Source organism: Staurois parvus, unplaced genomic scaffold, assembly GCF_062004578.1.
Source record: "Staurois parvus isolate SC_StPar_1 unplaced genomic scaffold, SC_StPar_1.0 ptg000690l, whole genome shotgun sequence".
Classification (NCBI taxonomy): domain Eukaryota; kingdom Metazoa; phylum Chordata; class Amphibia; order Anura; family Ranidae; genus Staurois; species Staurois parvus.
Genome location: NW_028318486.1, coordinates 856,112 through 872,360, shown reverse-complemented (window position 1 = coordinate 872,360; position 16,249 = coordinate 856,112). Strand labels below are relative to the sequence as shown.

Here is a 16,249-nt window from a genome sequence, read left to right as displayed (position 1 = left end):
AGCTCTTGCATCCCCTTTTTAGACAATGTAGAGGGGCAAGTTTCTTTCACAATGATATTCATTGGGTCTCCCAACTGAAGTCATTCCCACATCATAACAGACAGTCTCACAGTCAGTCTTAGCATTTTCTGTAGCACAGATGGCCTAGCCAAATGGCTAGGTCTCACCATCTTTGGCTTATACTGGTCCCCTTCACTGCATCTTGCCATTTCACCCAGGTAGCCACACAGTGATACATCAGGCTTCCTGTGATCTCTGGCACCCCCTAAATGCCCAACAGGCCTTTTCTTTCTGCCATCCAGGTCAACAGCATACCTATTTAGGGCAGGTAATGCTAGACCTCTACGTGGTGCACCATCCAGAGCCATGGAACATTAGCAACATCTGACTCCCACTCACGGCCACAGCTTTGGTCTCCAATGGAGGTATTTTCTCCGGTTGCTTAGAGAGACAACACTCATTTACCAGAGACTTGTTGGTGCTCCTAATCAGAACTGATTGCCTCTCCAGACTGAATTGCTGCTTTGAACCTGTCATAGTCATCTCAGCCACGGCCCATCAAATGGTAGACTTCCTGGAACGTCACTGGTAGAAAGGGCTGTAATAATTCAGACCAGCGGTCTCTGGGCCAAACGTCTTCAACATCATCTGTAGGCCACATAAAGTATGTATAGTCTGCTGCTCTGATTTCACCCTCGTTTTCACAGCAAAAGCACTCATCCCCTGAGTCAGGACAACCACCAACTCTCTCACTGCCCCGAGTGATGGTTTCCTTCCTCTTTAGTTGGGTTTAATACTACCAGATGTTACTTGCACCAGTTCAGAGTTGATTCAAACACTGCAAAACTTTCTGGGCTGTGTTGGGGTTGTTTGGGAGGTAAGATTTCCTCCAGCCATAGCGCTTTTTTTTACTTATATCCCCAAGGATTGCATCCTTCTTGCACTTTGGCTGCCCCATCCTTGCAGTCACACACGCAACGTTTTTACAGTTTCTTTGCACCGTTCAAAAATTTTTTGGAGCACCATCTCTTTAACCCCTCACCTACCGGGCACTTATACCCCCTTCCTGCCTGCAGGGCACTTATACCCCCTTCCTGCCCAGACCAATTTCCAGCTTACAGCGCTGTCGCACTTTGAATGACAATTGCGCAGTCATGCAACACTGGACCCGTATGAAATTTTTATCATTTTTTTGTGACAGATAGACCTTTTTTTTAGTGGTATTTAATCACCTCTGGGATTTTGATTTTTTGCTAAACAAACCAAAAACCACTGAAAATTTAAAAAAAAAAAGTTTTTTTCTTAGTTTTTGTTATAAAATGATAGGCTGCACTGATGGATACTGATAGGTGGCACTGATGGGCACTGATGAGGAGGCACTGGTAGGTGGCACTGATGGGCATTGAGAGGCATCACTGATGGGCACTGAAAGGCAGCACTGATACATGGCACTGATAGGCAGCACTGATAGTGCCAGTAAGTGCCGCTAACAGTGCCGCCTATCAGTGCCATATATGAGTACTGCCTTTCAGTGCCCATCAGTGATGCCTGTCAATGCCCATCAGTGCCACCTACCAGTGCCTCCTCATCAGTGCCCATCAGAGCCACCTATCAGTGTCCATCAGTGCAGCCTATCAGTGCCCATCACTGCAGCCTCATTAGCGCACATCAGTGAAGGAGAAAAATCACTTATTTACAAAATTTTAAAACAGAAACTAAGAAAAAATTTCAGTTGTTTTTGGTTTGTTTAGCAAAAATAAAAACCCAGAGGTGATTAAATACCACCAAGAGAAAGCTTTATCTGTCTCAAAAAAAAATGATAAAAATTTCATATGGCTACAGTGTTGCATGACCGCGCAATTTTCATTCAAAGTGCAACAGCGCTGAAAGCTGAAAATTGGCCTGGGCAGGAAGGGGGTATAAGTGCCCGGTAGGCGAGGGGTTAAAGGCTGCAATACACCATGCACATTTCCTTTGCAGGCACACTACTTGCTGTATACACTGCAGAGCAAAAACAGTTCCTGGCAAACTCTCTGTTCTGGCGTGTGAGGATTCAGAACTCCACCATTTTGCCCGTATCTGAGCACCAATTTGTGATAGCTTTCTCTCAATAATAATGATTCCCAGTGAGTTCAGTCCACTCCAGATGTGCTTTTTAAGGGCTTGGTGGCCCAAATTTATAGTAAAATGAGAAAAGTTCATACAGAGAAAGAGACATGTGTGACTTGTTTCGTTACAGACAAAAGTTTCGTTATTTGAAGATACGGATGTATCGGACGATATCAACGAATCTTAACCAATCCAAAATAAATTATAATGAAATTAATTATCCGAATTCGAAGTTGAAAGTGAATTCAAATTCAAAAATGAATTTGAACTCGAAAATCAAATCAAATTTGAAAATTGATTTTTAAATGGAAACATATTGCAATAAATACAGTAAGGTATAAAAGTGAAATAAGATGATAATTCTTACATAGGCTGCTTTTTTAGAATAGAATAGAAAATAATAAAATACAATTGAAGAAAATACAATACAATTATTATTATTATTATACAGGATCATATAGCGCCAACAGTTTGCTCCGCACTTTACATTATGGAGGGAGACAATACAGTAACAATACAGTTCAAGACAGAATACAATAAAATACAATAAATACTGTAGAAAATAAAGGAATAGACTAGAATAGAAACAAATAGAAAATAATTGATAACAATAGAAAATAAAAGAATAAAATAGAATAGAAAAGAATAGAATAGAATAAATTATAATCAAATAAAATAGAAGGAATATAGCCATCGTCAGAGTTTCAATTTCGAATTTTGATTTTTTTTAATCAATTTGAAAATTATATACGAAACTAATTCTGAAAACGAATCATTCTAACATAATGAATATGACGAAACAAAATTATTGACTTAATGAACAAATCTGAAACTAAACAAAACAATTTTTTCTGTCGTGCACATCTCTGCAGAGAATCAGTTTACTAGCAGGGGTGTTCTTTCCTTGCTACACGTTCCCCTGTGTGTAACTTGTCATGCAGCTATACCCTCGTATTCTGCAATAAGCCAGACTCAATGTAATCCTGAAGTTTTATTAACATAAACAGAGTGGGGTAAAACTATTGGGAAAACCAGATGAGAAATACATACAAGCAAGGTATGAAACATACAAAAACACAATGAAATAACTAGGCTGCAGATGGCAATAAGTCCATGCTCAACAGCGATGTGCCCTATAGGGGATGCAGCTTTACTCCACTAACATTTGCTGCCGGCATGATGAGTGGTTTCCTCTCCCTCAGTTTTTAAAATGGAGTCTGAGCTCCCAGGATGCACCTGTTTCCTTTTCTCAGAATTAGGGATGATGGGAGCTCTTATTAACTAGTTGCCGACCGCAGGTAGCCAAATGACGGCTGCACTGTGGCCGGCCATTTCTGGGAGGCCGTCATATGACGGCCTCCCAGAATGCGCTCTCTTATGCACAGCTGATCACGTGATGTGGTAAAAGGCCAATCACAGTGGCCTTTTACCACGTGATCAGCCATGTCCAATGACACGCTGATCACCAGGAATGCAATTGCCAGCTCTCGGTTGCACTTTCCTCATGCTCTCAGAGCGTGAGGAAAGTACTGCCGAGAACCGTCAGTTGGCAGAGCAGGGATCAGCACCGATCATCAAGGCACTGATGATCAGTGCCCTGATGATCGGTGCCCAGCAGTGCCACCCACCAGTTCCTCTCACAAATGGCCAGCAGTGCCAGCCACAAGTGCCCAGCAGTGCCACCCACCTGTGCCCAACAGTGCCACCCAGCTGTGCCCAGCAATGCCCACCAGTGTCACCCACCAGTGCCCATCAGTGCAGCCCAGCAGTGCCGCCAGTCAGTGCCCAGCAGTGCCGCCAGTCAGTGCCGACTATCACTGCCGACTATCCATCATCAGTGCCACCTATCAGTGCTGCCTATCAGTGCCACCTCATTAGTACTGCCTATCAGTGCCCATCAGTGCTGCCTATCAGTGCAGCCTCATCAGCGCACATCAGTGAAGGAGAAAATTTACCTGTTTGCAAAATTTTATAATAGAAACAAAGAAACTTTTTTTTAAAAATTTTTTGCTTATAGCTCAAAAAACAAAACACCCAGTGGTGAGTAAATACCACCAAAAGAAAGCTCTATTTGTGAGGAAAAAAAATTCATATGAGTACAGTGTTGCATGACCGCGCAATTGTCATTCAAATTGCGACAGCTCTGAAAGCTGCAAATTGGCCTGGGCAGGAAGGGGGTATCAGTGCCCGGTAGGCGAGGGGTTAAAGCTAAACAGCCTCTAAGCTCTGTAAAACTGTAAATTTATTCTGGGATCCATCTAGTGGCCAAAATTAATATTGAAGGGAGAAAAAACAATGGATTTCTTTGCTGAAGGCAGAGCAAGGGGTTTCCACCATCGATACAAACATAAAAGACATTCAGCCTTGTGGCTCTCTCTAGCAACATCACTACTTAGGCCTGTTGCCTTGGTCCTCCAGACCATCCAACTCTACACCTCAGTGCTTCTTTACACTCTGTGCCTTGGCTCTCTTCCAGCTGCTTGCTGCTCTGTTACCATCTGCTCCTGCACATACACACTCTCTCTGCCCCATGCAGCCTCTCGGACTCCTGTGGAAGGATTGGGGTCCTCCTGACCCCTACACAGAGACCTCCTGTTTTTTGGGTGGAGCCCTGAACTGTTGTCAGGTCCTAGATTATAGGACTGTGAGCACCTACACACTCAGCCTGCTGGTTACAGGCAAAACCTGGACAATGACTTGGAGACTCCTTCCCTCCCAAAGCACTTCAGAATCTCTGAGCTCCAGTCCCTGATGTAGGCATTACAAAACCAGGAGAAAAATTAAAAAAACACCTTTCTCCACTCAGAACTGACATTCTTGAGCCCCACACTCTGCCCATGTGAAAACCCAGTGACACTTCTCCTACATTTTCACAGTGGCAGTCCTACATTTGGGACTATATATACACTATATTGCCAAAAGTATTGGTCCATCCCTCCATATCATTGGATCCAGGTGTTCCAGTCCCCTCCATGGCCACAGGTGTATAAAATCATCCCCTAGGCATGCAGACTGCTTCTACAAACATCGGTGAAAGAATGGGTCGTTCTCAGGAGCTCAGTGACTCCAAGCGTGGTCCCGTGATAGGTGGTCACCTGTGCAATAAGTCCATCCGTGACATTTCCGGCTACTAAATATTCCACGCTCAACTGTTAGTGGGATTATAACAAAGTGGAAGCAACTGGGAACGACAGCAACTCAGCCACCAAGTGGTAGGCCACGTCACATGACAGGGCGGGGTCAGCGCATGCTGAAGCGCACAGTGCGCAGAAGTCACCAACTGTCTGCAGAGTCAATAGCTAAAGACCTCTAAACTTGGTGTGGCCTTCAGATTAGCACAACAACAGTGCGTAGAGAGCTTCATGGAATGGGTTTCCATGGCCGAGCAGCTCCATCCAAGCCTTACATCACCAAGTGCAATGCAAAGCGTTGGATGCAGTGGTGTAAAGCACGCCGCCACTGGACTCTAGAGCCGTGGAGTCATGTTCTGTGGAGTGACCAATCACGCTTCTCTGTCTGTCAATTCAATGGACGTGTCTGGGTTTGGTGGCTGCCAGGAGAACGGTACTTGCCTGACTGCATTGTGCCAAGTGTAAAGTTTGGTGGAGGGGGGATTATGGTGTGGGGTTGTATTTAAGGGGTTGGTCTTGGCCCCCTAGTTCCAGTGAAGGGAACTCTTAAGGCATCAGCATACCAAGTCATTTTGGACAATTTCATGCTCCCAACTTTGTGGGAACAGTTTGAGGATGGCCCCTTCCTGTTCCAACATGACTGCACACCAGTGCACAAAGCAAGGTCCATAAAGACATGGTGGAGCCAGTTTGGGGTGGAGGAACTTGACTGGCCTGTACAGAGTCCTGACTTCAACCCCATAGAACACCTTTGGGATGAATTAGAGCGGAGACTATGAGCCAGGCCTCCTCCCCCAACATCAGTGCCTGACCTCACAAATGTGCTTCTAGAAGAATGGTCCAACCTTCCCATAGACACCCTCCTAAACCTTGTGGACGGCCTTCCCAGAAGAGTTGAAGCTGTTATAGCTGCAAAGGGCGGGGACAACTCAATATTGAACCCTACGGACTAAGGCTGGCCATACACTATACCATTTTCTTTCCAATTTCTGCCCAATTTCCTTTAGATTTACCTTTTACTATGTAGTACAAGAGCCTGCCTAATTGGATACAATTGAAAGTATTGTTTAGGTTTGACCTCCTATTATATGGTTTTTGGTAAATCTAAACCAAAAATCTCAAGAAAATTGTATAATGTATGGCCAGCCTAAGACTGGGGGGCCATTACAGTTCATGTGTATGTAAATGCAGTGGTCTCAATACTTTTGGCAATGAAGTGTATATTTCTATATTTTTTTTTTTGTCCTTAAATAATGAACTATGCACTAAACGGTGGTAGTCCTTTATTATTTTTTAACTGGAATCCCACGGAATTTCCCAGAGGTGTGCAAGGCGCATGACTTCTCTATTCACAGTTACTGGTTTAGCTAGTTTAACTTCTTCATGAAATCTTTATAGCTGTTGAAACCCAAAACATAGGCAATAACACTGTCACGACCAACCTGTCACGGGTCCCCCACACGCCACGCCCACAGCGACTAGCTAACCGAGGCGTGCACGTGCGGCCGTGACAGGGAGGTAAGGAGGGGATAAAGGGGACTTACACTTTGAATATATAAAACCGTATATAAGATCAGCCGTGACACACTTTCACAGCCCGCACTACCTCTGGCCACCACCAGATGGAGACTCCACTCCAATCCAGCTGGTCGACTACACACTGGCAGATACAAATCTTACATACAATCTGGTGCACTGATTAGAGTTGGGGACCAGCTTAGTAATTACACACACTTCTAGAGTCCCTCCAGCTATCCTAAAGCTTGAACCCCGGTGTTAATCACCCTTCCACTGTCCACCCCCCCCCCCCCCCCCCCGCACCAGACACACCACAAAAGGTAGCCTGCCACCACCCAACAGTTTATCAGCAGAACGGTCTGCTGGGACACCCCACACACATAAAGCAATTGCATACAGATTGGCAATGAACTTGACCGAGCATTAAAAGGCACTAAAATACAATACAATTTAATCTAATCTAATCTCTCCAATCTAATCTCTCCGAAGATATGAGCACGTGCTTAAATACACAGAAGTCACTAATTATTTTAAGATTTAATTTCCTGAAGTGGGCAGTGCATAAAATATGTATGAAATATAAAAAGTTACAGAAATACAAGATATACAAGAAGTCACACAAATGACTAATTACTATAAAATAAAAAGGAATAAAAGACAGAATAAAACTTTACCCTGCGACTGGAGAAAGTCAGAAAAGTCAGCAATCCGTTAGTCGATCGACCAGCTCCATACGAATCACAAATGTCCCAATGCCCGTGTACTCAATTTATGAGGATATGGACGTAGGCGGGACATTAGTCCTCGGCCAATTGACCCTGGGGGGGGGTCCTGTACCTGCTCACAGGAGGTACTGTGTGCTGACCTGCCCAAGTTCAATCGGGCCAAGACTGGCTTGAATACCAAGTCGGGGATTGGATTTCCGACACCAGCGCATCAGTCCGATCGCAACAGTACAAAACACCAGACTGTCGTGATCCAGCACCACCTAAACATTCCCTCCATTTTCCTGGCATTCTCCCCAAGCCACAAATATGATTTTTATATGCAGATGTAGCGCACAGAATGCCCTACAAGAAGGGAGCATGTTCATCTCTCTGCAACTAATATTTTAGCTTTTATAAGAGATGAAACATACTTCTTTGATTTGTGGATATACCTTTTAGAGCTTTGAATGTCAGGCAGACACCCTGTCTGCTGTCATTTCCTCCAAACTGGTTCTCCCAGAAGGTGATAACCTTATTAACACAAAAGGTGTCACATCCAGGAAGCCAGGCTTTTCAGCCTAATTGATGCTAATTGATGACCACTAATTGATGCTAATTGATGACCACTGTCTGAGTATCTCATTTCCCCAATAACAAGGACTAAATACACATCCTTAATGACAATGGATTGAATGTCCCTCCGATTACATATTGCTACTGATCACATTCTATCCCCCCTTATGTATTATACATGGAGATTATATCCCCCTTATGTATTCTACATGGAGATCATATCCCCCCCTTATGTATTATACATGGAGATCATATCCCCCTTATGTATTATACATGGAGATCAGATCCCCCCTTATGTATTACACATGGAGATCATATCCCCCCTTATGTATTATACATGGAGATCATATTACCCCTTATGTATTATACATGGTGATCATATCCCCCTTATGTATTATACATGGAGATCATATCCCCCTTACATATTATACATGGAGATCATATCCCCCCTTATGTATTATACATGGAGATCATATCCCCCCTTATGTATTATACATGGTGATCATATCCCCCCTTATGTATTATACATGGAGATCATATCCCACCTTATGTAGTATACATGGAGATCATGTCCCCCTTATGTATTATACATGGAGATCATATCCCCCCTTATGTATTATACATGGAGATCATATCCCCCCTTATGTATGTATTATACATGGAGATCATATCCCCCCCTTATGTATTATACATGGTGATCATATCCCCCTTATGTATTATACATGGAGATTATATCCCCCTTATGTATTATACATGGAGATAATATCCCCCCTTATGTATTATACATGGAGATCATATCCTCCCTTATGTATTATACATGGAGATCATATCCCCCCTTATGTATTATACATGGTGATCATATCCCCACTTATGTATTATACATGGAGATCATATCCCCCCTTATGTATTATACATGGTGATCATATCCCCCCTTATGTATTATACATGGTGATCATATCCCCCCTTACGTATTATACATGGTGATCATATCCCCCCTTATGTATTATACATGGAGATCATATCCCCCCTTATGTATTATACATGGAGATCATATCCCCCTTATGTATTATACATGGAGATCATATCCCCCTTATGTATTATACATGGAGATCATATCCCCCTTATGTATTATACGTGGTGATCATACCCCCCCTTATGTATTATACATGGAGATCATATCCCCCCTTATGTATTATACATGGAGATCATATCCTCCCCTTATGTATTATACATGGAGATCATATCCCCCCTTATGTGTTATACATGGAGATCATATCCCCCCTTATGTATTATACATGGAGATCATATCCTCCCCTTATGTATTATACATGGAGATCATATCCCCCCTTATGTATTATACATGGAGATCATATCCCCCCTTATGTATTATACATGGTGATCATATCCTCCCTTATGTATTATACATGGAGATCATATCCCCCCTTATGTATTATACATGGAGATCATATCCCCCCTTATGTATTATACATGGAGATCATATCCCCCCCTTATGTATTATACATGGAGATCATATCCCCCCTTATGTATTATACATGGAGATCATATCCCCCCTTATGTATTATACATGGTGATCATATCCCCCCTTATGTATTATACATGGTGATCATATCCCCCCTAATTTATTTCGGATTTGTAAAAATTCATTACTATTGTGATTCAGAGATTTCTTATACATGTGAATCTCTGAGTAACAAAAATTCATACTGGAACGAATCGCACATGTCTAACATGTCTTAACTATTTCTGGGTTTACTTGCAGGAGCTTTGCATTATATTAGATTTTAGCCCATGATACATTCAGAATCTATGATTCTATGATGTATATGAGGGCCCAAAAGTTGTGATGTCACTAGCAGGGGCGGACTGACCATTCGAGCACTCGGGCACTGCCCGAGGGCCAGGGTTCAGTAGGGGGCCCCATGAAATGCCCCTGGTACCTTTTTATAGGCTTTTTTTGGGTATGCTTTGAGTGTGGGCAAGGACACAGGGGCCCCATGATCCCCTATTGCCCAGGGGCCCCATGAATTGTCAGTCCGCCCCTGGTCACTAGCATTAGCTGTCTGAGGAGGCATTTCTTTTTTTTTTATTGAATCTGTCATTCATGCAACTTGACATTTTTTCATTAGCTCCTCAGTACTAGATTTCCTATAGTCAGGAACGTCCTCTTCTTTTGTGGCAGGAGAAAGTCTGTAGTGAAGACTGCACTAAGTGTGACTGCTGCTTGATTTTTTTTTCTGTTATCAGGGAATTCATAGATAAAGTTCTGTGTTACCAAAAACAACTCTTCTTAATTTCTGTTTTTTTTCTTAATCTAGCTGTTATTATTCACTTTTTGTATTCCCTGAATTGATCATGGTTGACTAGATAGGGCTGCTAGGTCTCAAACGTTGTCTCCACATTGGTACATGTGATTTATCATTTCTGGATATCACATTCCTAAGCCCCTGTGTCAATGATCTAGAGCAGGGGTCCTTAAACTACGGCCTGCGGGGCAGATATGGCCCGCTAAAGCCTGCCGGAAAAAAAAATCGGAAAAAAGGAAAATAGACCGGCATATAGCTAGGCTCCATGAGGACCCAGAGAGCGGCAGCCTGGAAGCCCCTGATTTCACCTGCTATAGCCAGAGGAGCAACAGGAGAGGAGTAGAGAGCACCAGGCACCAGGTACAGTGCATTGCAGTGTGTGTGCGTTACAGAGTATTATTATTATACAGGATTTATATAGCGCCAACGGTTTGCTCAGCGCTGTACATTATAGTGGGAGACAATACATGAGACAGCACAGTAACAATACAATTCAATACACGAGGGGTTCGAGGGGCCCTGCTCCTTGGAGCTTACAATCTAGGAGGGAGGGGATAGTGGTACAGGAGGAAATAACTGTGGGGGATGGAGTGGTAGGAAGAGTGGAGGAGATCGGCAGTTAGCAGAGGGTGGGGCAGGCTTCCCTGAAGAGGTGGGTTTTCAGAGTGCACCTAAAGGTGAGGAGAGTAGGTGATAGTCTGATGGATTGGGGTAGGGAGTTCCAGAGGATGGGGGAAGCCCTGGAGAAGTCCTGGAGATGGGCATGGGAGGAGGAGACCAGGGAACTAGAGAGTAGGAGGTCCTGTGAGGAGCGGAGAGTACGTTTTGGATGGTAGATGGATATCAGGTCGGTGATGTAGTTTGGGGCAGTATTATGAACAGCTTTGTACGTCAGTGTTAGCATTTTGAATTTTATCCATTGGGCAATCGGAAGCCAGTGGAGGGATTGGCAGAGAGGGGTGGCGGATACAGAGTGGTTAGTAAGGTGGATGAGTCTGTCCGCAGAATTCAGGATAGACTGAAGTGGGGATAGCCTGCGGTGAGGTAAGCCGATGAGGAGGGAGTTACAGTAGTCAAGTCGTGATATAATAAGGGAGTGAATGAGTTGCTTAGTGGTTAATATAGACTGGAGGTTAACTAGAAAATGGCTGCAGAGTATAAGTAAAGCTCACTTCCCCTTCAATACTTACAATGGTCCAGCTTGTCACAATACAAGTGCATATCTCATACTTGATGGGTCACTGGGAAAGCTAAAAACCACAGTAGTAGTTGGTACTACTACATTGATAGCCACCGCATCTACTGGGTCCTGTTCGAGTGGCTTCCCTTCTGTTCGCTGATCACAGGTGGGGGAGGGGGGCACTCGTTTGGCACCACTGCAATTTATAGAATGTCTTGAATTTTTATCAATGGATACAAGTCCTTCTCTGACTGGGCAAGGTGGAGAGGAGGGGTTTTGACAATACAATCTCCATCTTGTCCAATCAGAGAATAGCTTGTATCCACTGAAAAAAATCAATTTTATAAATGGCAGTGTTACTGGGAAAGCATCCCCCCCTGTGGTTAGTGTGCAGAGAGGGAGCCGCTTGTACAGAACCCAAGCAGGACCTAGAAGATTGCATCTATATAGTATATATAATTGGTTATATTTATTCATCTTCTGTAATTCTCATTTACTAATCAATATCATTTTCTACTCTCTTTTGCAGCTCCTGATTTTCATCTCTCACTGGCTTTTAGGCTTCCTTATCATCCTAGGCCAATCCAGTTCCTACTTGATTTCTGATGATGCCGCCACATCTTAAACTTGTCTTTTGCCTCTTTATATCTTTATCTTTCCTCTCTCTAAGCCTGTTTTATTTCATCAAAATTCCATCCTTCACTTACTTTCAACAATCTGCTGCAAAAAATAGACCGGTCCATGTCCTAATTGTTTCATCCTGGAGATCAGGTTCTTCATTCCTTGGACAGATCTTCAACCATCACAATGACGTCTTTTACTTCTTTGAGCCTGGACGTTCTATATGGATGAAGCTACAGGATGAAAGTTCCGAGCTGCTACACTTTCCCTTACGAGATCTTCTACGATCGCTTTTCATGTGTGATGTGTCCCCTCTTCATCAGTATCTTGCTAATGAGGGTAAACATGTTTCTGATTTAGGTTTCTTTGAACAAAGTCGAGCATTCTGCACCCCACCAGCTTGTTCATCCTTTATGCCTTCTGAAGACTTTGACCGCGCAAAGTGCTACCACCATTGTAAAAATACTTTGCTGGACAAAATGGCAGAAATTTGCAAGACATACAGCCATGTGGTGATGAAATCAGTTCGAATTTTCGACCTTTCTGTTCTGCTTCCCCTTTTTCGAGACCCTGCCCTTGATCTTCGTATTCTGCACCTTGTGAGGGATCCCCGAGCTATTGCTTTATCAAGGCAATCCCTTGATCTCGAGATTGATGATAAGATTGTACTTAAGAGTGAAGGAAATGAAAATATTACGATAAGCATGGTGATGAAGAAGATTTGCAAATCTCAGGTTGACATCAACAACGTGGCTAATGAAGCTAAGGTGTTTCGAGGGCGATACATGGCAATTCGTCATGAAGACCTTTCTGAAGAACCTCTTGAGAACGTAAAAAAAATTTACAATTTTGCTGACCTTTATCTAACCAAAAACCTGGAGCAGTGGCTTTACAATGTCACCCATGAGGAGGTAGAAGATAAAGATGGGATCATGACTTTCTCAAGGAACTCTTCAAAGGTGGCCCAAAAATGGAGAACTTCTCTGAAATTTAATTTTGTAAAACAGATTCAAAAGAACTGCAAAGAAGCAATGCATCTGTTTGGTTACAGGCCAGTAAGGTCTGAAAAAGAACAGCAACATTTGCCTCTTGACTTGATAAATAAGGAATGGTCATTAGAATGAACTAAACAAACTGGCAAACCTCAGTTACACGGTATCTCAACTACATTGACCCTACAGATGCTGCCATAAAGAGTCCTCACTAGTGAATTTGCTTAAGAATTCAGGAGGACAAAATGTTTTGCAATGGCTATGTCATGAAAGAGAGAACTTTGATTAGTAGACACCACTTCTGGATTCTTTGTAGATTATAAGTACTGTATGCCAGAAGCTCAGTCAAACCCATAACTAAGTTTAAATATTGGGTAGGCTTACCATATGAAAACATGTACTGTATACATAATTTAGCTTCTTGAGTTCCTAGGACTTTTCTCCCCAAACCCCCTCGAGTCCCAGAGCAATTCTGTTTTTTTTTTTTTTCTGTGATGTCTTGGTTCCCTACTTTATACCTTTTAGTGATTGTAGTCTACTCTAACTTATAAAGCATATTTTCATAACAGGTAGGATTTTGGTTTGTTAGCAAATAATATGCACTTTTAATTTTTTGGCGCCCCTTTAAATGCATTTTTCCATGTAGGTCTAGATCTGGGCAGTGCAACCTAATCCACACCCCTCCAGGCAGCTGTGCAGCAGATCACTTTTAGCCTGCACCCCGGAACTCTAGGACCATGACTGGTTGACCTTTTAAAATGGCACTGGGGACTCAAGGGGTAATGAATGAGGCTGTAGAAAGAATATATGAGGAAGTAAAGGCCAATGTTGCAACCTTCAAACAAGCTACTTCATCTATCATCTTCAAGTTCATTCGGGTGTCTGATGACATAAAAACCTGAATTGCAACAGGACTGCTTAGTTTCCCCCAGCAATGGAATGTCAGATGATTTCCTTGCCTTTCTCAACAGCATAGCAGGGCCATTGGCTCTCCCTAGTACAGCAGAAAACATGGTTCACTATATATGTATATTAATCCCGCGAGCAACCAAGAAACCCCAACAAACCAACAACCTCAATTTGAAGTCACCAACACCCTCCACACACTCATTAATGTGTCACAAAATATAAAATAAATATATTAGTGCAGCACCTCCCTACTACTAATCCTAAACACCTCTTGAAAACCTTCGCACAAACATAAGTGTAGTCCTGAGGAAGCCACGTGACCTGTGGCGTAACGTGTAGGGGAGAGGCTAGCTGATGTCACGATGCAACGTGAGATTAGAGGAAGGATACGGAAGGAGAGTGTCACTGTTGTTATGCTGTTTACATCTGGTGTGATCTAACACAAAAAAAAGTGCTATTATCATTTTTATTATAAAGTGTTATAAAGGATAAAGCACTATTTCTGCCTATTCTGTTTTTTTTAATGGAGTGTTCGAAAGAGGAGAAGGGAATACTGTGACAGGAGTCATTTTGGGTGGGGGGCCCATGGAACACAGCTCACTTTGGAGAGATGGGGAGACCCCTGTCTCAGCTCCCCATATCCCTATTATGTGTAAGTCACCCTGTGCCTGTTAGGGGTACAGGGTGATCTGTCTTAACATTGTGTAGACATGTCTAGGAGATAGGTGGGGGTTGTGGATTGTTTGGTGTTATGTGGTTGCATCCCATTGTTCTATTGTTTGTCTTGCTTGGGAGCAAACTATTATGGGATGTATGTGTTTATGTGTATTAGCTTAGTGGGGGGTGTCTCCAGCAGCCCTCCCTCCTGATGGGACTGTCTGCTGGTGTGTCTCTTGTTACTAAATGTAGATTGCCCCACCCTGTGTCATTATGCAGGGAGGGGGGATAGTTCCATATATATCTTGTATCTGTGTTAAAATAAAAGAGTTCCATGTTCAGACAGACTGGTGTCATCTAGTCTTGTTTGGTCAGCCGTGGTGTCTGTGGTCGGACGGGGAAGAGGTATTATAACGGAAGTACCCAAGCGCAGACTGGGTCGGTTCCGTTACAGATACAAGCATCAAAGTTTGCAGCGGGAGAAGGAGAATCACCTGGGGAATCTTCATTTCATTAGTCCCATTAGGAGGACACAAGCTCTTTATGACCAAAATATTATAAAATGTGAGGTCAAAATGCTCCAGGCGAGAGCACAATCTGGGTGTTGGTGGAGGAACATTGGTTTATGTTCATGACGATGTGAAGTGATGAAAGAGTGGAGGAGCATCAAGAAAGATCCTGTTGTATATGGGACTTTTTCTTTTATATATGGGACTTTTTTTTGTATATGGGACTTTTTCTTTTGTACATGGGACTTTTTCTTTTGTATGTGGGGCTTTTCTTCTTAATATTTATCTTTTGGTATACACTTATGTTTGTGATAAGCTTTTCAAGAGGTGTTTAGGATTAGAAGTAGGGAGGCTCTGCGCTAATATATTTATTTTAGTAAACATGGTTCAAATGTATCATCTCAGACAAATATTAGTGACCTACCTCTTCTGTATATGCTGGAAGGAGGGAATTCATATTATAAAAAACGCAGGACAACCAGCTGATTATACAGCTGACATATATTGAGACACTAGTGTAGAAGTGGAAAACCCAGATACTCCTGCACTTGCGGATTGACTCAATGTCATTGGGACCAATGTCTTGGGATATGCATGCCTTGCTGCCCTCAAAGGACCGGGAAGTCCAAATATACTGAATAGAGAAATACAAACAGAGGGCGCACCGGCCTAGTGCCTTACCTTAAAGTATGTTTATTGAATGTTAAAAAAAAGGTATTCTACTCACAATAGTCAATAAATAAAAGGCACATCATGAAGGAACAGCTTTGTCCAATGCGTATCTGTCTGTGATGTGAATTCTGGACATCCAAAAGGTTGACGCGTTTCGAGGGCTAGCCTCTTTCTCAGAGCCAACCCTGTCATGGTGCACAGCCAGGCAGGGGACACACTCATTTCCCAGTTTAACAAAGCAGCTCCCTGTAGGATTGCTCCATATCCAGCCTGCCTATTGGTCAAAGAGCCCTGGTTACTGTGCTGGAAATGCAGTGAATCCTGCGCATTTCCCACACCGCATTGCA

The 16,249-nt window shown here is 43.0% G+C and overlaps 1 protein-coding gene across 1 annotated transcript in view; it reads left to right on the top strand.

Annotated features, from left to right (window-relative positions):
* The window catches only part of LOC149446788 (carbohydrate sulfotransferase 6-like), a 35,528-nt gene extending 19,536 nt beyond the window's left edge, over positions 1 to 15,992 (top strand). Inside the window, exon 2 of the mRNA XM_089652710.1 lies at positions 12,072 to 15,992. Coding sequence (XP_089508836.1) covers positions 12,148 to 13,287 — 1,140 coding nt within the window. The 5' untranslated portion in view covers positions 12,072 to 12,147 and the 3' untranslated portion in view covers positions 13,288 to 15,992. The remainder of the gene's footprint in view (positions 1 to 12,071) is intronic.
* The last annotated feature ends 257 nt before the right edge of the window (positions 15,993 to 16,249 follow it).